Source organism: Aotus nancymaae, unplaced genomic scaffold (genome assembly GCF_030222135.1).
Source record: "Aotus nancymaae isolate 86718 unplaced genomic scaffold, 86718_ANA_hifiasm-v0.15.2.pri h1tg000036l, whole genome shotgun sequence".
Classification (NCBI taxonomy): domain Eukaryota; kingdom Metazoa; phylum Chordata; class Mammalia; order Primates; family Aotidae; genus Aotus; species Aotus nancymaae.
In genome coordinates this window covers 24328825-24352975 of record NW_026988450.1, presented here as the reverse complement: position 1 = coordinate 24352975, position 24151 = coordinate 24328825, and the positions used below count along the sequence as shown (strand labels likewise).

Sequence of the window (24151 nt, the reverse complement as noted above, 5' to 3'; positions counted from 1 at the left end):
ATTCAAATTTGAACAATAATTAGGAATATTTTTAAAAATATTTTTAAAGCTTTTAATAATAATCACTTAGATTGTTTTTTAAGGCCAGAATTTGTCTCTTTCCTGATTTGATTCTGACATAAGAAAGACCCAGAGACCTTTCTCCCCGTTCTCAGAGCAGGGGGTGGGGAAGTATGTCCACCTCATATCCTTGTTCTGTGAAGAAAAACTGATGACTGTTTCATTAAAGGATTGGAAGTTCCTTTAAGGTCGCTATGCTTCCGTTGTCTGTTGTGGTGTAGCCAAAGCAAGCCTCCGAGGCAGGTTCTTGATCCAGACTAGTAAATACACAACCTCTTGCTAAGTACAGTTCTGCATAGTTACAGTGGAAGAGTCGCTCACGTTTTTTGTTGTCATGCTGACTTTAAGAATGAGCTTGGAGAAATATCTTAGAAAAAGAAAAGAAAAACTAAGAAGATCTTAGGTAATTTTCTTACTGAAAAGAATACCAGGGAGCTTGGGAAGGCATTCAGGAAAGAAGACGACATCTTGTTTACTAAAATTTGGAATTTGCTCTCTGAAAGCTCAGAGAGTGTAGCATGGAATTTATTTTGAGTCGTGTTTTCATGATATTCAAAGCATAATTATATTCAGTAACACTCATGTGCCCTCCAGTAAAAACAGACATCTCTGTTTTGATCCATTTTCTTCATCTCTGTTTTGCTACTATGTAGATAAGTTTGAAAGTCTGTATCCCTGACTACATGTAACCAAATAGTCTGCGAATGGCCCCTCCTGTGTTAGGGACATTTAAAAGTGGCTTTGAATTAATTCAAGTCTAGGTGGATGAAAACTTTTTTTAACATAACATTTCTAAGATGGTTTTCCTGCTTATTCCAGAAAACAAAAGCCCAGTCTGTTATTTACTACTTGCTTGAGTAGTAATGTTTATTCAGCAAAAAAATCAAATAGAAATTTGGCTGACAGTAGGAAAATTCTCATAACCCAGGCAGGCAAAACAAACATCTTAAAAGTAAACAGAAACCTTGGTTTCTATACTAAAATTCCTCTATATCTGCTAGGTGAATGAATATGATCATATAATTTAAGCTGGATTTTAGTTCCAGCAAAGTGAAGATGTTGATATCAACATCATGTGTGTTATGTCTTTAGGCAAAAGTCCCAGACATGTAAAATATTTCCATAAAAGTTAACTGTCTTCTGATTTTTCATGACAGAGGGATAATTCTGGCTTTAGATCAACTTTGAACTGTGAAAGTTTACAAGCCCTCAAAAGCTGTTCTCTGAAAAGGTGTTTTGTACATTTTATTTAATTTTTAATGATGAGGGGGGAATTTCTGGCCTATTTTTCTTCTTGAAGCAACAGCATAACTCCAGGTAAGAACTTATACCCTCTGCCTAGCACAACAGTGTCTAAACTGATGGCAGTGGAGGGGGCAAGAGGTAGGCACCGCTTAGAACCAAATGTTCTTAGAGTGTCCATGTCTGAAAGCTCAGAAGCTTGAGAAAGCCGGCTTTTTTATGTGCGTGCAGTTTCTTTTAAGCTTCTCTTGATAAATGTAGTACACCTTACAAAATTTATATCTGGAAATTGGTCTTTGAAAAATTATTCTATAAATATTCCAGCAATGCTCAGCTGGAGCCAGGAAGCATCTTTACTTTTCCTTTCATTATTGTTCATGTTTCTCAATTCACTCTCTTGAGTTTTTGGTGACTGCTCCACAGGTCCCTGCCATGGCTTATTTCTCACAGAAAACGCCCACTGCCCTACCTATTGGGTGGTAAACACCTGAGAAGCGGGGATTGGGAGTCAAGCCAGGGTGTGTGGTGCAGAATCTCACGGCTTGATTCAGAGCCAGAGCACAATTGGATAATGTCAAAAAGGGAAAAGGTGCCACGTGCATTTGCCGTGTTTCTTCACAGAGCAGGCCAATTTAAATATAGCCTACTACCACAACTTGTCCAGAATTAAAATAGCCCAGAACAAGTGGCAAATGGCAGGGAGTGGGGCTTCTTGCCAGGAGATGTCTAGGGGATGGGGAAAATGGGCTTTTGAGAGAGGTTGTAGAGGCTCAAGTAACAACAGAAGATAGGACACCTCCTTCGTAACTTAAACTTCAGGTCAACATAAGGTCCCAGAGCATAAAAAAGAAGACGGGTTAAATCACTCAGAAGCTTAGAACAGTATTTCAAAAACTGAATAAAATGTGCTATATTATTTTTAAAATAAAATCTGGTTAATGAATTCCAGTTTAATGATTTCTTACCGAGAGTCCAGAACAGCACAATTGCAATTAGGTTTTCCAGACCATAGGAGACATTTTTAAGCCAGACATAGGAGACATTTTTAAGCCATGAATTGAATTACATAATAGCCCTGTAATACAGCCTTATTTGACAGAGGAGCCTGGTACTGTATGTAATGAAATTACAACTTTAAAATATCAGCCATCCTGACTTGTTGTCAAGGCAGTGCTAGTATAAGAGTTTTATCTGATATTTTGGTGAAATTATTCATTCCTGAAGTTTTTTGTTTGGTTGGGTTTTTCTGTTGATGATGATGATTAGTTTTTCTTGATTTCAACTGTTATTTTTCCTGGGAATCAGCAAAAAAAATTAGAGGATAAGAAGTTCAGTTGAGTATTTGCCCCAAATGAAAACAAAAAACATTCAGATACTCATAAGTTGGTGCAGAGATATATGTATTTCAATCTAACATATTGTATACATATTTAAAATCTGTGTACATATTTATATATTCTCCTCACAAAATTCACCGTCATGTTAAACCCACAGAGCGAACATTCGGAAGTTGAGATATTTTTCATAATACAAGAGATTCATCACCTTATAACATTTAAGTTGGTAGTTACAAATGGTGTGGTTAAATTGTTTATTCTAAGATTACAAAAGAGACTGTAAAAATAATCTAGGTCTTTCCATTATATTTAGTGTAGAAAAGGTTTTGGTTTAAAAATTAATTTCAGACTTTTAGAAACAAGATAGACAACCTGTTTTCTGGAATTATCCCAGCACCCTGGAAAAGATATTTTAGTAAGTAACCTGCAAGAAGCCGTACTTGTATCTCAGAGCTCAGGGTCCAACAGAGGCATCTCTGATCAAATCAAAACCTTTTCATTTCGCTCTGCCATACAAGATCACTCTTGGAGCTGTTGTTACATCTCAGAAAAACATTACAGAGAAATTTCATATTTATAATTGACTGTTGCCAGCAGCAATCTTCTGCCAGTGAGAGATTTAGGGGAAAAGAAGCTTTCATTTCATCCCTAGCATTACAGAGGGGTTGGAGCAGGATGATGTATGCAACGTATATAGTAAGTAGAGAAAGAAGAGTGAACATGATATTTAAAACTAGGAAGAATTACCTGTGTGCCCAGAGTAGCAAATAATGTAAAAGCATTTCTGGACATGTGTAGATCATTAAGCATGTTGAGGTTTCATTGGAGGTAGAAAATATAGTCAATCAGGAAATGAGGATTTGGACAGCAATGAAAAAAATTTCAGGGAGACAGGCCAGGGTTGATTACTTTAGGGAACACAAATTCAAAAGTTACCTGAAACCTGGAGAAGTATCATTGGGAAGACAAGGAACAGCGGGACATGTGTGACATTAGTAAAAACTCCTGATGACGTAGCTGTGAGCAGTGAGCAGCACCCCCCACCCCCCAGAGTTTCTGTGCAGTCGCCTGCTCCTTTGTCTTGGATGGGAAGAGGCTTCTTAACTCTCCTTCTTACTCTGTGGAACAAACACCATTTTCCAGGGTGTTCCAACTCTTGGAAGAAGCCCTGGGGCCCCTGCAGGATGTGATTCCTCCAAACAACGTGACGGACCCCACAGGCCTCTCCTTGCCCTGACAATCCTCATGTTTTCATCCTACAAGGCTCCACACGAAATGATAAAAGGGCTTTCTGTGCCCCTGTTTTCTTCATATCAAAACAAAGCATTGCCTATGAAGTCTCATTTCCATTGCAGCAACATTTAGGTCCAAAATTTTAAATACATTTTACCAGTTTCCACTAGAATCCTAGAGAGCCTCATGGCTACAGGTTTCTCTACCTTAAATGGAAGGGGATTTTTCACATTTGTGTTTCAGGTAGGGCAGAGTCAGCCAGTAAGGTGAGGGCACATCCTTTTGTCACCAAGTCTGTTGTCATGTCAGAAGACTTGAAAAGGCAGGAAGAACTATTTCCAGTACTACTGTCGCTGGCCAAGACTTAACACATTGAACAAGTCTAACTTGGCAAGTATAGCCTGATGTCTAGGGCAATCCTGCAGACCCCGCTAAAGTAACTGTCAGATACTGGCAAAGCAGCAGGCAAGGTCCTGGACCCCAATACTAATACTAGACAACTTGCAGCAAGAGGGAGGGCGGACCTGGTGGGGGTTGACAGGTAACATTCCCTACCCCTCTTGATTCAGTTGACTTCCCCCCGGTTACAAGATGGCAGTCTGATTCTGAATTCTTGGGCCTCAAGATAAATTCTTGCATTGGTGGAAATGACATCCTAAATTTCCCCCTTGTTTGGGGGATGTGCAACATTCCCATTGTGCCTAGAGTAATTCTTGAGATTCTTTGGACTCCATCTGAACCTTGGATTGGTGAGTAGTAGTTCCATTCAAGTTAATGCATCTGTGACTAAGGAATGGAGTCCAGGAGGGCAGACCCTGCATTCCTCAGTGGCTGCAGCGGGAGTCCATCCATCCCACCGACAGCCGTGGCATCCCAGGGCCCAGAATCGATTCCACCACGAAGATAAAGGTTAAAAGCTCATCAAAATGTGTCTAGAGGAGATACCCAGGCAGACAGCAGGCTGCTGGTTAAGAATATCCCAAGTGCTATAAGCATGGTAAGTATGTAAGCATTGAAGCAGTTCACTAACAATCTGTCAGGACCAGAGGAAAAGATTCCTGTTATTTGAGCCAGGGTTTAACATGATTCTTCTACTTAGTTGGCTTGAATCCTGAATTGCATTTCTACAACCATTTCTAATGAAGGAGAGTTGAACATTTTTATCTTGATGTACATGTATTTATCTTCAAAACTGATTTTGTTCCCCAAATTGTACCAGTGTTACTTTTATTTAAGGATACTAAACAGAAAACAAGTCGCCCTGGTTTGCATGTTTGTATCTGCTTCCATTTTTCTCAGTGTCTTCAGACAAGCTATTATTTTATCTGTTGAGCATTGGGGTAAAAATTTTGTTTTTGATGTAACACAGCAAATACTAAAAATAGGCAAACTCAACACATTTTGAGACTCTTTATGAGGAAAAATAAGAAAACTTCTTAAGAATTCAGGAAGAACTACATGATCTTTGATATTTCCTTTTAAACTTGGAGGCGTTAATTACTAATTTGGTGATTTGGGGAAGGCAACTATGAGTTGGATGAATCTGTAGTATTTTTAACACCACCTAAAAATGTTCCTGCTAAAGAATAACCTTGATGAAAACCGAATCCGTCCTATAGTCTTTAGTAAGATGTTTCCTAAGCTGTGTTATTTCATTTGAAGGTCAGCCGAAACTGGTTAAAAAAATACATTAGGAGAAGAAAGCTCAAAATATGCATTTTTCAATAGGGGCATAAATGTATTAAAATAAAAGATTGAATAGAGAAGTAAGGAAAACAGTGGCAGATTCACAAAGAAAAGATGAGCTCTAGATACGAATGAATTCCTATAGTAGAAAGAAAACTGTGTAACTAGATGATAATAACAAAAGATTTGCTAAAACAAATCTAGAAGACGGTAATTAAAAAAAAACCTCTTTTCACAACATAGTCACCGGTCTTCATCCTAAAGGTTAGGAGACCTGAGCTTCACTCATTCATTCCTCTGGACAGCCGTATGACTTTGCTGTGTGACTCTGAATATGTTCCTTAATCTCTCTGAGTCTCGGGTCTCTACAGAAGTGAAAGTAATTGCCTGGTCACCGGGAGGGACCATATGGATTCTCAGAGCCCCTTTCAGTTAGAATAGTGTTTTTTAATATGTCTGTCAAAGCAGAAGTTTCAAGAGCAAAGCCAGAAGTTTAATATAAATCAAAGCAAATTCCTTGTGCTTGTTATATTTTTGTCCTCAATATCTGTTGCAGCAAGAAACTGAAGATTTAAAGTAAAAATATGCATGAGCTTCTTAGTTGAACTATTCAATGAATGATTCCTTGTCACCGAACAGATGTGAAATAGAGTGACAGAGCGACAGTTCCTACAAGGAAACGTGAAGTGAATAAAACACGTTCACTGAGAGAATAACTGTACCTCTAACGTTTTAACATTCCTCACAAAACAGTTCTCTCATAAATTCTGTAACTTCAAAATGTGTACCTTGAAAAGGATAGAGCTTAAGATGCAGAATGGTTTTGTGCAGCCAGTCCCAAGCAAGTTCATGTTCACACTGTTCAGCATCAAAAGCCCGATAGAGGAATAGATCTTTGTTCTTCACTACTTGAGCATATCTAGACAGAACTAAGTGAGGTGGCAGACTGGTGGATTTGAGATTTCTAGAGAGCCATTTCAGATAATATAAAACAGATATCTTACTAACTTAGAGAATGTTTTTCAACTGTAAGTTTAAGGAGTAGTTCTAGAGTGTGCATGTCACTTTTAAGGAGTGAACAGTGTTTGCTTAATTTTGAAAAATGTCTTTATAAGTATTTATAAAATGGAATCATTTGAGCACCACAGTGTGCATTTAATGGGCGTTTGCAGCTGCTAAGTGGAGATTAGGTCAGTGTGTCATTCAGCTGAATAGTCCTAGCTTCCATCATGTATTTTGACCATTATGTAATCTTGAGTTGCTCTAATTCCTAGTCATACTTAAATGCGTACCCATAGTGGACCATTGGTAAAGGAGCAGCAAAACAACACTGATATGTGAACAAAAACAGCATTGACGTTGATATGTGAACAAAAACGGAAGACCCAGAAGGTCTTCTCAGGTTCTGAAGTTCTTATCAAGCACTTTCAGCTGTTTGCGCCAATGCTCAAAAGAACATGGAGTCAGGATTCTATCTAGTATCATTTTATAGAATATGCATCCATTTTAAAATAATTTGGCCTGCCTGATTTTTCACTGGATCCTAACTTCACCCTTTCTATTTCATCTGGTCCAAAGGCCCCCATTGGCTCTGTACACTTCCTTCCTACCCAGAACGCTGTCATGGGTTACACCGTGCTCCCCATCCTCCTTGCTCCATGTCTCTGACCCTGCATCAAAGCCACCTTATCGCCCTTCTCCTTCTCCCAGAAGAGACAGCCCTGCTAGAGAACCATGCAGAATCATAGGGATTCTAATGTGCCTTTCTTCCATTCCTTAGAACTTCTGTACAGTGCTGATTCCAGATCTTTGCCTCTTTCCTTTAAGCCCCAGATTCTCCCAGCCAGCTATTTATTTCCACAGAAGACTAATAATTGGCGTTTATCTACTAAGTACCTCTCTATGTTAGTACTAAGTCCTTCGTATAAATCCGTCCTCATCCCAGGACAATTCTACAAAGTAGTATTCTCCCCACTTTACAGGTGAGGAAATTGGGACCAAGATGATACAGCAAATGTGTGAGAAAGTGGGGTGTGCACCCGGGTCTGCCTGGTTCTAAAGCCCGTGACACTTTAGGTCTTTTTCAAGCTTAGGCTCCTTCAAGTTTTAGGATCCTTAAAACCACTGGACCACCCCTTTCACTGTTCTTACATATTTTCCTGTTTCCTTTCTTTTACATCTCCAAGACTTGACTCCAGCATTTGTCACCTTTTCAGAGCTGCTTCATTTTCTCCTGTTCTCTGGGCATCCTTCCCAGTTTCCGACAGAATCAGCTCTCATTTTCTTAAAATACGAGTAAAACGTCTTTTTCCTTGACCCAGCTAATCCTTCTGGTTACTTTCCAAGTTTCCTCCTTCCTTTCTGGGTCAAAAGTCTCCAGCATGTGGCCCACACCTGCTTCCTCGGCTTCCTTTGCCCACTTCCTCACCAACTCCCTTTAGTCCGGCTTCTGGGATGGCCTCCGTATGAGAACTGCTCTCTGAAAAGTTCTTATCAAATTCAGCAAGCTTTCCCTAGCCTTCACCTTCTCCAGGACTGACTTATTTCAGTGACTGCACATAAATCAGCCAGTCAGCCTGAGAAACATGCAGCTGCCCCAGAGATAAGGCAAATTCAGATCTGGCCCACTTACCTCCTAAAAGAAGCCCAGGATTTATCCAAGAACAAGAACTGTGAACAGCTCTATTAGAAGTTCCCCTTCCACCTGTATGCCACTGCTGTTCCATTTACCTTCCTGTTTCCTTCACCCAAGGACACTTTTGTCTCAGTCCTCAGTTCTTTGCTTTTTTGGCTCACTTATTTGGTGAGTTCAACCACCTTGCATTGAATTCATCTTCTGTGACATGATGCTCACAGTTCCATTTAGAATCTTGACCTTTAATTTGCAGAGCAGCCCTGTATCTCCAACTACAGATGCCTATGTCATGTAAAATCCTACTTGTCTAAAACAGAACTTGTCATCCATCACCCTCAGACCATAAGTAAGGTCATTTATTCACATACCAAGTTAGAAATCCTGGGGTTATCTTTTATGTTTCTCTCTTTTTTTTTACCTATTTATTCATCTGCTAATATTTGTTGAAGACAGCCTCTCTGCCAAGCTTTATGTTAAGAGCTAGAGAAAAATGTGGCACATATACACCATGGAATATTATGCAGCCATTAAAAATGAGGAGTTCGCGTCCTTTGTAGGGACATGGATGAACCTGGAAACCATCATTCTCAGCAAACTGACACAAGAACACAAAACCAAACACCACATGTTCTCACTCATAGGAGGGTGTTGAACAAGGAGAACACATGGACACAGGGAGGGGAGCACTGTACACGGGGGTCTGTTGTGGGGGAGTGGGGGGGACAGCGGGGAGGGGAGTTGGGGAGGGATAGCATGGGGAGAAATGCCAGATATGGGTGAGGGGGAGGGAGGCAGCAAATCACACTGCCATGAATGCACCTATGCAACAACTTTGCATGTTTTTCACATGTACCCCAAAACCTAAAATGCAATAAAAAAAATAAAAAATAAAAAAAAAATAATAAAAATTATCAGGCATGCAAAATCCAAAAAAAAAAAAAAAAAAAAAAAAAAGAGCTAGAGAAATAGACATGTCTGCTCATGTGTTACAAAGTTCTGACACCTCTTTCCTTAAAATGCCCATGAATTACTGCTTTACATTACGGCTGTTTCCTCCATTAGACTCTTAGCATGCCAGAGCTGGGCTGCATGCAGCAACTTTTCAACAGAGAGCCCAGCCTTTGGTTTTTGTCTCCTCACTTCCTCTGGACATATAGGATGTTCTGTAAATAGTAGCACATCAGGTGATTTTCTTTTATTTTTAGTTGTTGTAAAATATGTATAACGTAAAATTTACCATCTTGACCATTTAAGTGTACATTTCAGTAGTACACCCACATTGTCATGCAACCAATCTTCAGAATATTTTCATCTTGCAAAACTAACAGTCTGTACCCATTAAATAATAATGGTTCATTCTCCCCTCCTTCAACCCCCTGGAAGTTTCTGTTCCACTTTCTGTCTCTACGAATTTGACTACTCTAGGTACCACATATATTATTTGTCTTTTTATGACTGGCTTATTTCACTTAGCATAATGTCTTCAAGATTCATCCATGTTGGAGCATGTATCAGAACTTCCTTTTTAAGTCTGAATAATATTCCAGTATGTGTATAATCACTGCATCCCACTGAATGGTAGAAAATGTTTGCAGATTATCTCTCTGATAGAGTTAGTATCTAGAATACATATAACACATTTTGTTTATTTTTTCAGTGACATTTAGATTGCTTCCACCTTTGGACTATTATAAATAACACTGCTATGAACATGGGTGGACCAATATCACTTTGAGACTCTGGTTTCAGTTCTTTTAAGTATATACTGAGTAGTAGAATTGGCGGATTATGTGCTAATTCTATTTTTAATGTTTTTAGGAACGACCATACTGTTTTCTACAGTAGCTGCACCATTTTACATTCCCACTGGCAGTGCTCAGGGTCTTCAGTTTCTCCACATCCTTGCTGACACTTGTTATTCTCTGTTTTTTTTTTAATAGTAGCCATCCTTATGGGTGTGAAATAGTATCTCATAGTGGATTTCGTTTGCATTCTTTTATGTTTAATGATGCTGAGTTCTTTTTAAGTGCTTATTGGACATTTGTGTATCTTTGCAGAAATGTTTATTCAAGTCCTTTGCCCATTTTTCAATCAGGTTGTTTTGTCGTTGAAGTGTGGAGTTCTTTATATATTCTGGATACTAACCCCTTATCAGATACATGATTTGCAAACATTTTCTCCCATTCAGTGGGTTGCAGTGATTATGTTTTAAGAGAAGTTTTAATTTTATTTAATGGTAATGTTTTTGAACTTTTGAATGACCCTCATTATAAAGGACCTTTCTCCAGAAATCATTTCAAGAAGAAAACATCCCTTAAATATTTTTACATCATATTTTTATCAATGCATACATAACATGGGAAGGTAAATCTTAGATAACTTTTATAAAGCTCAATGAAGCAGAATATCCAATTATTTGGCATATTCCAATCAAGGATTAAAAATGTGCCTTTGACCTGGCCTATCCAGAGAATATAGCTTTTACGATTGTTAAGTTTGATTAAATGTTAAGGAGCAAAGTCTATAAAGTACTTAATTAAGAATAAGTACTTATTTTCCAAGCTTAAAAAATGTTCTAGTGATAGATAAAAAGAAATCTTATAAAAGGAGGCTGAATACTAGATGCTGCTATGCCTAAATAATTACATATATCCCCTGAGCATGAGCACACTACAGGGGGCTGGAGTTCAGAAAACTTAGTATTATAAGAGCTTATTGATTCAGGGATGTTTTGTTTCATTTATCCTGCTTTCCAAAAAGTATTTGCAGGACACTATGATGAGTTATATACATGATAGAATTCCTGATATTGGAGGTATAAAAATAGTCATGTGGTTAGAGAGGATTACTGTGTGCATACATTGAAGATAGTTTTATTCCAAGTTTTCTGGTAGCCTTGACAAAAAGAAAAACAATCGATCCTATTGTACATGTTGTATGATAGAAGGAAGCACAGCAGTTAAGCATCAGAGACCACATTTTTCCTGGCACCAAACTCTAAGAGGAGTGTATCACCTAGATCTTTATAAGTATGACGATGATTTCCCATAATGGATAGCCTTTTACAAAAGGCATGTGAACATTCTTCACGTGAATCTCGGCTCCTCTCCTCTCCCTACGGATCTGTGGATGCATTTGTATGATAAAGTAATGTGGTTTAACTTTTGATCTCATTGACAAAAATCACTTGTGGCTCAGAATAGCCTCACCTACTCTCTGGCTATTAATACTTTCAAAGTCTGTATCATAACAGCTCTGCAAAAGTTTGGGCCCTTGAAATATCAAATACCAGACTTCATTAGAGATATTATGCCCCTTACTTTAACACGGGGCATAATAGTTTACATTTTATGTTATTTAGAAATAACTAAATAACAATAGTTTACATTTTATATGTAAATAAGTTGATATGGCTTTTAGAGAAAAGGAAGACAGGAACCCCCGCCTTGGCAAAGAGGACAACTGTTCACTGGTGATATAACTTGTTTTAAACCAGGACATAAGAATTCTCTCTTAAAGTTATTATTCCAGATCATATCTTTTTTTAAAAAAAAGAAATTTGTGGAGAAAATTAACTCTCAGTAATGAATAGATGGTAAAGATGGGTTCACATAACTCGTCTTCCAAAATCAAGTTTACTGAGGATGGAGCTTTAGCAGAATTATTGTCTGTTCCAGACCAAAGTCTTTATCAGCTTCATCAGTTAGTAGATATATAAAAGACTGCAAGTTAGAAGATGGGACAGACATCTCAGGGCCCTCCATGTACCTATGCTGGCCTTGCTGAGTCTGTCTTATCAGAGAACCAAATCAAGATTGAAACACTCATTTCTTACTAGGTGCAGGTAACTCAGAAATCATACCTATGATTTTAAACTGACACTTGTAAAGCCAGTTGGTTCTTGTCTCTATCAAGAGTATTCCTTGCTTTACAGACTGATTTCTTCTTTAGGGCTGCAACTGTCTGCACAGGATAATTGGTTTTCTCAAATCTAGGTCTCTCATAAATGACTAATGTCACAGTCCAAAAGAAAGGTTAACAGCTCCTATTTTTTGCATTTTCTTACCCATGGTGCCATAACCCAGGAATGAATTTTTGGTTATTAGCCATTTCAAGACCACTTGGAAGGAAACAGAATGGCAGGGAGGAGGATCAAAGTAGGGAGGTCACTTCCCTTTGCACTAACCCTGGTGAGATGACAGTGAACCAGAGAACAAGAAATGGCTGGGTGGGGGGAATATACTCTGAAGGTTGTGCCCACTGGATTTGCTGACAGTGGATGTGATGTGTGAGAGAATGGGAGGTGTCAAGGAGGACTGAACGGTTTCTCTTGGGCAACTACAAGAATGGTGTTGCCATCATCCAAGACCTGGGTTTTTATGTGCCAATTGATTTTATTTTTAAATTTTTCTAATAATTTTCTTCAAATACTTGGACATCAAAGCAAATCACAAGGACAGCCCCTGAATCAAATAGGTTGTGGCCTCTGCTATCAAGTTTTAAGAGTCAGATCAGCAAACTAACTTAGACTTAATGTCACAGATTTTTAAAAATCAAAATCAGCATAACTTTGAAGCAGTTTATTGTTGAGAAAAGAATGTATAAAAAGTAGAAATAGCACTTTACCTTTAGCAGAATTATTCGCTATTCCAGATGAAAATCTTTATCAGCTATGTGAGGTCACAGATGTATAAGATATTGAAAGGACTTTGGACAGATGTCTCAGGGACCCAGGTACCTCAGCAGGAGGAGAGTATGTTCAGCATGTTCCATGTATGATTGAGTATGCTTTTTGTTAAAGCCTTATACATTTAAGAAAAGGAAACATGTAATCCCAGCACTTTGGGAGGCCGAGGCGGGTGGATCACAAGGTCAAGAGATCAAGACCATCCTGGTCACATGGTGAAACCCCATCTCTACTAAAAATACAAAAAATTAGCTGGGCATTGGGGTGCGTGCCTGTAATCCCAGCGCCTCAGGAGGCTGAGGCAGGAAGAATTGCCTGAACCCAGGAGGCGGAGGTTGCGGTGAGCCGAGATCGTGCCATTGCACTCCAGCCTGGGTAACAAGAGCGAAACTCTGTCTCAAAAAAAAAAGAAAGGAAACATTATTTTCTCCTAAGCTGACTACAGAGCTCATGAAACACTATTTGAGTCATTGAAGCAAAGAAAACCTCAGATACTAACTCATCCAATTGCTGGTTAGGAAAACAATTTGTCATTAAGTTTTTAAGTACAGGTGATGCCTGGCATTCAGAATTTCCCCATGTACCGTTGCAGCTGGTCACAGTTGACCTCTGCAGAGCTTATGTCCAGGAGGGAGTCCCCTAGCTTCTCAGTGAGCATAACCAGCTAACCAGTTCTCCACAGCCCAACACAATTGTGGTGTCTTCACCCATAAGGTGCAGCTCTTCACAAGTTAAAAATTTGGTTTATTTGTTCAAAATATATAGCCCTAAAAGAAAGTCAGCAGCTGATGCTTAATTTAAAGACGTGGCTTTTCAGTTACTTTTTACTATATTTAATGGGAGAAAGTATTTGTGATAATGGTATTTGGAGATTCTTGAGGGTCTGAAGACTTGTAAATGTTAGCAGTCTTTTGATAAGTGAAATGCTTTTTGGGCATGTATGCCCTTTCGGTGTATGCATGTTTTGCCTGTGACCAGCAACAGTATCAGGGCATCCAGTTTGAGTTGTTTCAGCTGATCTCTTCCAGACTGCCTAACCTGAACCCCACCCCCCAATGCAAGAACAATCACAACTGACTGATTACAGGGGTCCTGTGTCACTCTGGAACTGAGCCTGGGATGTGATCACATGAATTCACGAATATGAGCCAAAGGCAAGTCCAGATTATTCCTGGGCAAAAATCTAGACATCCCAATGGCCTTAGTAATACAGGCTGGTGTTAACAGCAAACTCAGAGTGGGTTCCGTTCTTCCCATCTTGTCATCAGTTCTAAAAGCTCTTGAGCAGACTTCAAGATTCAGGTTTGAATGTGGTCTTGACTCATCTGGCCAGCTATGCAGTAGTACTGAGCCACAGAGCTGGGATAGATAGAACAGTCCTCCTTTGCTGTGTGGTCTTACAGGAAACAGCAAGTAAAAAAGTAAAGGGTTCATTACTAGCAGGCTTCACTGACGCTGTGCTTCCAAAATATATTTGCATAAAGATTAAGCTGTATTTGTCTATTCTCTAGTTTAGCACATTATAAAAAGTAGTAGAGATACTACTACTGTTTTATTTGACTATATTGTGGTGTGTTGTGATTGAATCAGAATAAGTTATTTGTACTGAGTTTTGTAAATTTATCATTAAAGGACTAGCAGATTATATTATAAAGCAGATAGCTATACTCGTATGGCTTCATTAATTATGATACCTAGACATAATTAGGCTCTAGCTAAGAATAGCAGGCAAAATGGAAAATCATTTGGGGGAAAAAATTAGATTCTGAGAAACTGAAATAACATTAGCAGAGGGCATCCGTTGATTCTCAGGCACAACACACAGGACTAAGGCATTACCCATCATAGATCAGCAATGGCACCCATGTGTGGTTATCCCCACAGCCAGTTGTTTAGGGATATGTCACTGTCCCTCCCCTGTAGTTTCCATTTCATATTTCCTGATACCCCATACACAGATAATCTAAAGCATCCTCCATGGTTTAGAAATAGCAGTTTTGATGATTTGAAGTTGATCCACTCACTTTTAATTAATAGATTTTATTTTTTAGAGCAGTTTTAAGTTATCAGAAAAATTGAACAGGAACTACAAAGTTCTCATATACCTCTTCTCCTCACCTCATGCATACACACAGCGTCCCCTATTATTAACATCTTGCATTTTGGGGTGCATTTGGTGTAATTGATGAACCGGTATTAATACATTAGTATTAAAGGTCATAGTTTACATCAGGCTTCCTTCACTGTGTTGTACAGTCTATAGACTTTGACAAACATGTAATGTCATGGATCCCCCACTACAGTATCATGCAGAATAACTCCCCCACATATTCGCTCTGTTCCACCAATTCATCCTTCCCTACTACACCCCACACTCTTAGCAACTCCTGATCTTTTTACTATCTCTATAGTTTTGTTGTTCATTCTGTTTTAAGAACTACTCAGCTTTGGAAGCATCATTGATTCTTTTATTCATAAAGTGGTCCCTCAATAAATAGTATGTGCCGGGTAGTGTTCTGCACTTTGGGATTATGAAAGAAGAACAAAAATCAAAAGTCCCAATCTTCACAAAGCTTACTTCTAGTACATCAAGCCTGTAGGCTTGCTTAGAGCCTAAATAGGAATGAAAGAGGCCCCGTGAGAGCACAGGACAAGAGGAGGTTATTAAAAAGAGTAATGTGAAAAAGGGACCTCCTACCAGTTGCCCCCCTTATCTCAGACCAGGCCCGCTCCCCGGCATGTTTTCCCCTGCAGTGTGGTCCCAGGAGTTTCACCTGCTGGCCTCCTCCAGCTGATGCCTGTGTGTTCTCCCTAAAGAGCATCCAAAGCCCATGCCTTTCCCCAACTCCTCCTCTCTCCTGCTGTCTCCGACATAAGTGTAAGTACCTTTTTCAGACTTCCATTAAGCTTTCACTGTTAGTTATCTATAGCCCTGCCTAGAGCTAATAAAATACAACAGAAACTTTACAAAATCATAAGAAATAGGTACCCATAATCATCTAAAGATTATCACAAATTCTGTCTCCATCTAACGGGACAAGGCCTTCCCCCTTGCAGAGCAGACAAACCACAGTTTGTTTTCTTCCCTTCAGCCATCTCTGGGGCTGGTAGACATCGTTCCCCGGTCCAGCCATAAGAAGCCCTATTCTTTTTCCTGCCACCTCTTCCATAACCCTAGTCCTCCAGAAAGATGAGAGGTTTCTGTGAGTGAGGACAGTCCAGGGAGGCGAAGGAAGACTGAAAGATCCATTTCATCCTTGCCAGCTCTGCCTCACTGTCTCCTTTCTGGTTCCTACAAGAAACATGCCTAAAAGTCAGCTAAATGGACTTCTCGGGAACCCTTCTGAGCACATTCTTAGAGCGGGCCCTGTGGTTTGCTCCTGCTGGTGAGAGCCCGTAGTGCACACCTCCTCCCTGCTACATATCCAACGGCATCATGCTGGTAACCTGAAATTGGCCATGGTGAGAGCATTTACACCATGGCTATGAGTAAACACTACCAATCATCATTTTGCTGATTTTTTTCTTTAAAGAGCTGCTTCACCAGCATGCCAGCGGGCAGATCTTTCTTAGTCATATTTTTATACTGATTGTACTATAGATAAACACTGTATTAATTCCTATGTCCTAATTCTACTTTCCATAATTTTAGGGGTGGGGAGGAATGCCAAAGTCAACAGGAAATTTGTTCCAGTAAGTTTTGAAAACCACACTTAGCATCAAGCTACACAGACCTTGCTCTTACTTTTCATTTCCCTTGAGAGAAGGGATGAGGCAATTCATGGGTAGTTTACTTTCATCTAGGTCACCTTCACTGAACTCTCACAGCAATAGGACTCTAAAATTTTTCCTCTTGTGGGTATCGGGCCATAATCGTAATTAACATTTCTTTTCCCAGATTACAATTTGCTTGTCTCTGTGTAAGTATTATAATAAGGGGTCACCTGTGCTGACTTGTCCTTTTGTGCCCCACGTAGGACTGCACACGCCAGAGCAAAGGCCGACGCTGCTGACCAGGCCGCGCTGGCCGCTCGCCAGGAGTGCGACATCGCGAGAGCTGTGGCCAGGGAGCTGTCGCCTGATTTCTACCAACCAGGTAAAACAGTGCTCCTCTGACGGGCGAGGCAGGAGCACTGGCTTTGGTTTGCTTTTCTTTCCTTTTCCTTTCAATGTAAGAGTCTGTGCTTCCTGAATCCCAGCAATACTATTATGCAAAACAAGCAGGGGTGCGTGTGCTTGAGGATCCTTCATCTGAAATGCTTGGGACCAGAAGTGTTTCAGATTTCAGATTTGTTGAGATTTCAATATATTTGCATATACATAATGAGATCTCTTGAGGCAGGGACCCAAGTTGAAACACAAAATTCATTTATGTTTCATAGACACCTTATATACACAGCCCAGAAGTAATTTTACACAATACTCTTAATAGTTTTGCACACAGAAGAAAGTTTTGACTGCGTTTTGACTGTGACCATTGGTCACATGTGGAATTTTCCACTTGTGGCATCATGCCGGTGCCCAAAACGTTTTGGATTCTAGAGCATTTCAGATTTTTGGATTAGGAATGTTCAACTGTAGTAATAAATATCAGCCAAAGTCTGAGCATTAGCCCTGGAGATGGGTTATTCCCCAGGGTATCGCCCTTCCTCCCCCCTACATATGACCAACAAAATTTGAGCTGATAGCAGTAAACTAGACAAGAATCTAAAAGAAGTATCTGATTCTAAGAAATTGTGTTCGTGACAGCCACAGATTCTATAACAAATACCCCCAAATTCAGAGGCACTTTTAGCAGTCAGAGACGAGCCAGTCAGTACTGTGATTATTTTTTTTTAACGTATCTGAACTAAAGTTCAAAGGAGTGTAGTTAGGAAGTAAAGCAGAATAAAGAGATTAATCTGCACAGATTAAGAAGAAAATGCATGTCATGATGGAAAAAACACACAAAAGTGACAACCTCAAAAAAATTGATCCTGGTTATCTGCCTCTCAGATGTTACCAAATAGCAATCAACAAATATTTGCAATAGGTTTAAATACTAAATTCACTTTCTAGTAGTTTCCTAGTAGACTCTCTTCACTCCTTTCTATAATATAGTAGTGTGTTTGTTTTGAATTTTGAAAAGGCAGTATTCACCTTTTTATATATATATTCTCCATTGCTTTCTGAAGAACATCTTTCTAATGATCGTTTGAGGCATCAACAGACTTCTAGGTAAAGAAACCAAAATAAATGCTCTCAATTTCTATGAAAAGTTACATTTCTTGGTAAAGAATTTTTCCACATTGGTTTTTATTAAATCAAGCTGTATAACTAGCATCCTGTCCCTAGCCCAGCACCCTGCATGAGGTAGCTGTTTGAAACATATTTGGTTCTGGTAAGGGGTGTACGTTATTGGAACCCACATGGTATCACTGAGTCCTAACAAACAACGTAAGTCAAAGTGAACGAAATGGCAAGATTCATAGGAAAGCTAGAAACTTGGGTATAACTGAGGATGGAGCAATGAGAAATGACCTGGAGAATGGGGGCAGGAGGTTCCTGCAAAGAAAGAACACAGTAAAAGGCCAAGCAAAGAAGATTCAGTTTTTATAAGGGAAAGGCTTGGGAGGGACCCAGAATGGTTGTTGAATGATAGGTATCATCATCACAAAGTGACTTCTCTAAGAGTTCAAGTCCAAAGCAACTACTGAGAAGGGTGTTTTCTTTCACATGCATCTCTTTTAAGCCTCTGGTTGAGATTTCAATCATTGAATATATATGCATTTTTTTAGAAAAAGGAACCTTTCCATTTTTTGCAGTGACCTCTGGTAGGAATAAACTCTCTTCTGGTGTGAAATGAACTCATACTTCCCTGATACCTAAGTTCATTGGCAAATTAGCTATTCTAGGACATGAGGGCTGGGGAGAGAGTACAGCCACCCAGGAGAGTTTGTTCTCTCCTCCCTAGCAGTGCTGCCATTGCAAAGAACCTGACTGATCAGGAGACACTGGGCTTGAGCGACTTTGAAAAAAAAAACAAACTCACTGTTGTCTACAGATGGTAATTTCGCAGTTCTATTAATTCTTTTGGGGAATGGGGTCCCTTTAGATTTCTATTAGTTGTTACCAAGAGGTAAATGATACAAACGATCATCTCGGTTTCTCAGATTGAATGGTTTTAAAAGCCTTTTCTGGTATAAAAGCACTTGAAGGGAAAAAAATATTGTGGGAAAATGTAATTCCACCCTTTTCTTAGCTAAAACAGTTTCATATAAGTAAGTTGTCCATCAGTAATGAATACATCACTGTAGCATGGACGACAGCAGGTCTATTTGAGACCAGAGCTTGGGGGTGGAGGCTGCAGCCCTCTTTGACCCATAGCCAGCACTTCCTTCAGCAACTGTATAGAAAGCCTTTTCTATCGCGGGTATTACTGATCTTCTCAAGGGAGCATAACTCATGCTCTCCACTTTGCATTTACAGGGTGAGCAAATCAGATAGACATTTTCGAAAAGGGCTTTCAAGTACTTCTAAATTAGGCTGGCCGTTTAATTTACATATCTCAGATATAAAAGTCTCCATTGTTTGGAATGCAGTGTTCGTGTGTAGAAGTTGTTAACCCTAGAATAAAGGATGCCTGTCATAGCTTACATGTTGAACACTCCATGGCAAATTACCTATTTTCAGGAGCTGGCAGTATTTTCAGATATTTTCCATCTTAAGCTTACATTTTTTAGTTTAAAACTGTATTGTTCTATAATTCAGTTAGAAACTAAGGAAAAAAACATTGATTATAAAAGCAAAAAATGAAAAAAAAGTTGCTAATAAATTATATGTAGATTAATCAAAAATTTTTTTAAATTAAAGAATAACTTTTGTCATTAAAGAAAAAAAAAAAACATAGCCATGTGGCATGGCTTTCTCCCTCAAAGGGTTAAGCTCTAATAAACAAAAAGCATGCAAATGGATATTTGTGAATGTATATATAAATAATTGTGTACATACACAGAAACCTAAATTGCCATTAGTGGGAGTGACACAGTGAGTCATCCCCCAAGAACTTAGAAGATTGCCCTCTGAGAGTTCTACTTGAAAATGAGTCCCTGAAACTGCATAAAGGTAGATCAGGTGATCCTAAGTAATAAGATGGCTTTAAGAACCACAAGATTTCCTTGTAACCAGATTGGGTTATTAAAACATCGAAGGAAAAATTGGTCACCAATTTTTATATACCAAGGAAGTATAGAAAAAAGAGAGTCACAGAGGCAAAAATTGGCAGTGTTCATCCCAACACTGTTCAGAGGAGGAGCAGCCTGAGCCAGAACCTTGGAGGATTGCTCTCACGTTGGCAAGGACATTTCTATTATGGGGAAGGATGCGGGGAACCAGGCCAGCCCAGCGGCATACGGCTTTACTGGCAAGATCATCCTGACTCAGGAAATGGATGCATCAGGCTAGCCCAGCTTGATGCCATTAGATATTTGATTCAGCTCATGCTTCTTTTTCTCATTCCATGTTCACCAGTAACTTTCTAATTTTGGTTGAGCTTTCCGTGGAGGTCTGCCAACAGGGAGAGCATGTACTGGTGGTATCAGCATGAGTCCCTTGACCTATGTGACATTTACATTGCTCATTGTAAACTAGTGAATTGGCCTTCTAGGATTGTACATCAGTCTTCTGAGCTTTGGTAATGTGAGTCTGCCCCAAGGGATGGCTCTACTTCAAAATGCTGGTAAAATCAGGTTTCTATGCCAGCAAAGCTGACATAGCCTTTAGATCAGGGGTGTCCAATCTTTTGGCTTCCCTGGGCCACATTGGAAGAAGAAGAATTGTCTTGGGCCACACATAAAATACACTAACACTAATGATAGCTGATGAGCTAAAACAAAATCACAAAAAAAACTTGTTAATGTTTTGAGAAAAGTTTACAAAGTTGTGTTGGGCCATGGGTTGCACAAGCTTGCTTTAGAGGGTGACCACTGAGGAAGCAGGAGGGACAGGGGCACTTGAGGAAGATCAGGAGACTAGATTTGTGGCTCTTTCTCCCACTGTTTCAGTTTCTTTTTAGGCCTGGTGTGGTGGCTCATGCCTATAATCCCAGCACTTTGGGAGGTCAAGGCAGGCAGAGCATGTGAGGCCAGGAGTTCATGACCAGCCTGGCCAACATGGCAAAACCCTATCTCTACTAAAAATACAAAAATTAGCTGGGAATGGTGGTACATGCCTGTAATCCCAGCTCCTTGGGAGGCTGAGGCATGAGAATCACTTGAACCCAGAAGGTGGAGGTTACAGTGAGCCAGGATGTTGCCATTGCACTCCAGCCTGGACCACAGAGCAAGACTCTGTCTCAAAAGAAAAAAAAGATTTAAAAATTCCTTTTGATCGAGATATTCATTTTGTTTTTAATTTCAAGTGATACTAAGTAGCATGTAAAATTTTTATATTTATTGATGGGGGCAGGGGCTGAGCATGAGTTAAAGAAATTAAAACACTGCCCTGGAATGTGGTGAATTTAGTACTTGGAGCCCTCTTGGGAGACAGTCAGCCTGCTTCTCTGGGTAGCATTTCCAACAAGCTTTGTCTTCCCATGTTTAAGTGTAAATGTGCTCATACACACAGTCCATGAATTATTTAGAGTGAAGTCTTTAGCATAGCTTATTATGGACCAGTGTTAACTAAGTTTGCATTTCTGGTACGAATTAGAAGACTTTAGAAATCAAAGCGTATCTTCATTACATAATTGTCTAGGCCTATCATTAATATGTCATAGATGTGGTTAAGAAAAGGGAAGTATCTTGGAATAGATGACTTCTATGCTCACCTTCCAAACCCAAAATTCTGAATAAATTTTTTCATTAAAAAGGGAAACTGAATAATCCACTAGTTGACATGAAATTAATAATTCATGAGTTTGCTGGTTACTCATACCACGTATTCATTCCGGTACATTCAGTTTCACAAATGGGTATTCAGTGCCAGCCAAGTGCAAGGTACTGGAAAGGATGTCCCACAGTTTGCAGACCAGAGCACTATGGCTGTGGTCACAGAATTGCAGGACTATTATAGATGGGACTGTGAAGTCCTATAGGAAAGGAGCATTCTTCCCATACTGAACACAAGTGATCCTGTTACCAGTTACACAATCTTTTTAGACTCTTTCAGTCTGGTCCTCTTTTCATTGATTGTCAGTCTCCATAGAAAATGTCTAATTTCCACTTAATGACTACTCTTATTGCTACAAAGCATTTGATATTGGCACTGCCCTCATAGACATTTGTTTTGGGAAGTCTTTATGGTGCTCCTGACCGAGCCAGCCCACCAAGACTCACCTCCGAAGAACTAGCTGGATACCCTGCTGCCACAATCTGCCATATCTGTTCTGAGCCTTCGTGCCAACTGTAACAAGTAACCTTTGAGTGTTGGTGGATAACAAGCTGAATGTTGTTTCTTTTTTCATATTGTGTAGCAGCCATATCTGTGAGCAGGTGACCTGTATCTGACTTCCTCACAGTGAGTCTCTAGGAGGAGAAAATCCTTTGGGATTCATAGATACTGTCTAAAAACAGATGAAAATGCTGACTGCAACAACTATCAACATTTGTCATAATTTCCCTCCCTGGCAGTTTTCTGACTAGTCTTTTTAATGAACTGCTGCATCTCATCAGCTTTATGTTGCTGGCTTTGCAATGCTGACACACACATTTACGACACAGAACAAGTAGCAGGCACAACATGTGCCTTCCAAGAGAAAATAGTCCAGGAAAAACTTGTCTTCTGCATTATATTAAATGTCTTGTTTTAAAAGCATTTAATCCTCCTCTGGAAAATCTAACCATATATCCTCATTTAGTTGGCTAGGCCTTCCATGACTGCAACACATTGGAACCATTTCCAATGGGATATAGTCATGTAAGGCAGTGCTATGTCCACCTCTACTCAACATATTTCTTGCATGCTGTCAAATGCCTATAACCCAGTGCATTAGAATCACTTGGATCATTTGTTAAACATAAATATTTCTAGGCTTCAATTTATACTTACTAAGATCTCCGGGCATAGCACCTCAGATGCTCTGACAGGCAGCAAGCATAGGTGACTCTGCTTGGGAGTACATTTTTTCTCTTACCCAGACATTTTTTGAATGAATAATAAAGCTAGAAATTTTTTAAATGTGAAAGTTGACGCTAAAATGTACTTCTACCATTCTAGTAAATTATTTGATCTCAACATATTTTGAATATCATCAGAAGCCCTACAGATCAATTGGAGTGTGTATACCTAAACTTAGCAGAGTGGACATGATAATCATCTAAGACGTGCCTTTCTTAATACATTTAGGACAAGAAAACTGTGTCCAAAGAGGTGACACATCAAATTTCTAAAGGTTAAAAAAGCAATTAGATTGGTATTTGAGAGTTCATAAATATCATAAGAAATACTTACAATGGAATCCAAAATTTAGCTTCATAAGTTCATTAATATAAATTCTTCCAGTGGCCAAATCATTCTCACCTTGACCTATCCATAGGTAGTATAAGTTAAGAGGTAGGGAGAGTTCTATTCACTACTTACTAAAAGCATGTGAAAATGAATTTTGCATTCAAGTATTAAAGTTTTTGCTTTTTCTTCAGATAACTAAAGCACATTCCTTTAAAGTCTGACTTTTAAAAATTATTACTATTAATTTTGGGGGAGCTACCATTATCTAATTGCCTGAGTTTCTGCCAAATAAATGGCTTCTTGTAGCTGTTAATGCTTCCTCAGTCTCATCCTTTGCTGATAGCTGTCACTTTTGTTAGAATCTGTCAAAGCACCTCCCATTTCTGCTTCTAATCTACTTTTTGCTGTAAAGGCTAGTGGTACTGACGGTCACTAGGATACATCTTAATGTTTTTAATGTATATATTGATAAGTCATAGTTGTATGTATTTGTGAAGTACAAAGTGATGTTACAATTTCTTAATACAATATGGAATGATTAAATCAAGCTAATTAACCTATTTATCACCTCAAACAAATGATTTTTGTGATGAGGCCATCACAAAGATTTAAATCCTAAATTTGTAAGCTATGCTTTAATGGTCTCACATCTTTGAAACGAAACGCATGGGCTTTGTGACAGCTTCATTTCTCAGGGCACAGTGACTCTATCTTTTCCCCCCCAACTTTGGGAATGTATAACAAATAATGTTCACCAGAGTCTATTTTTTCGCTCTTTTCTGTATATTTAAGTTAAACATTTGCTTTTATGTGCCTTAATCTTAACAGATATTGTCAGTTTTTCTT

The 24151-nt window shown here is 39.1% G+C and overlaps 1 protein-coding gene across 5 annotated transcripts in view; it reads left to right on the top strand.

Annotated features, from left to right (window-relative positions):
• Nucleotides 1-24151, top strand: part of JPH1 (junctophilin 1) — a 79298-nt gene that overhangs the window by 42597 nt on the left and 12550 nt on the right. For all 5 annotated transcript variants that reach the window (XM_012450911.3, XM_012450910.2, XM_012450913.3 and 2 more), the window contains exon 3: nucleotides 16858-16976. In XM_012450911.3, the coding sequence (XP_012306334.2) occupies nucleotides 16858-16976 (119 nt within the window). The remainder of the gene's footprint in view (nucleotides 1-16857; nucleotides 16977-24151) is intronic.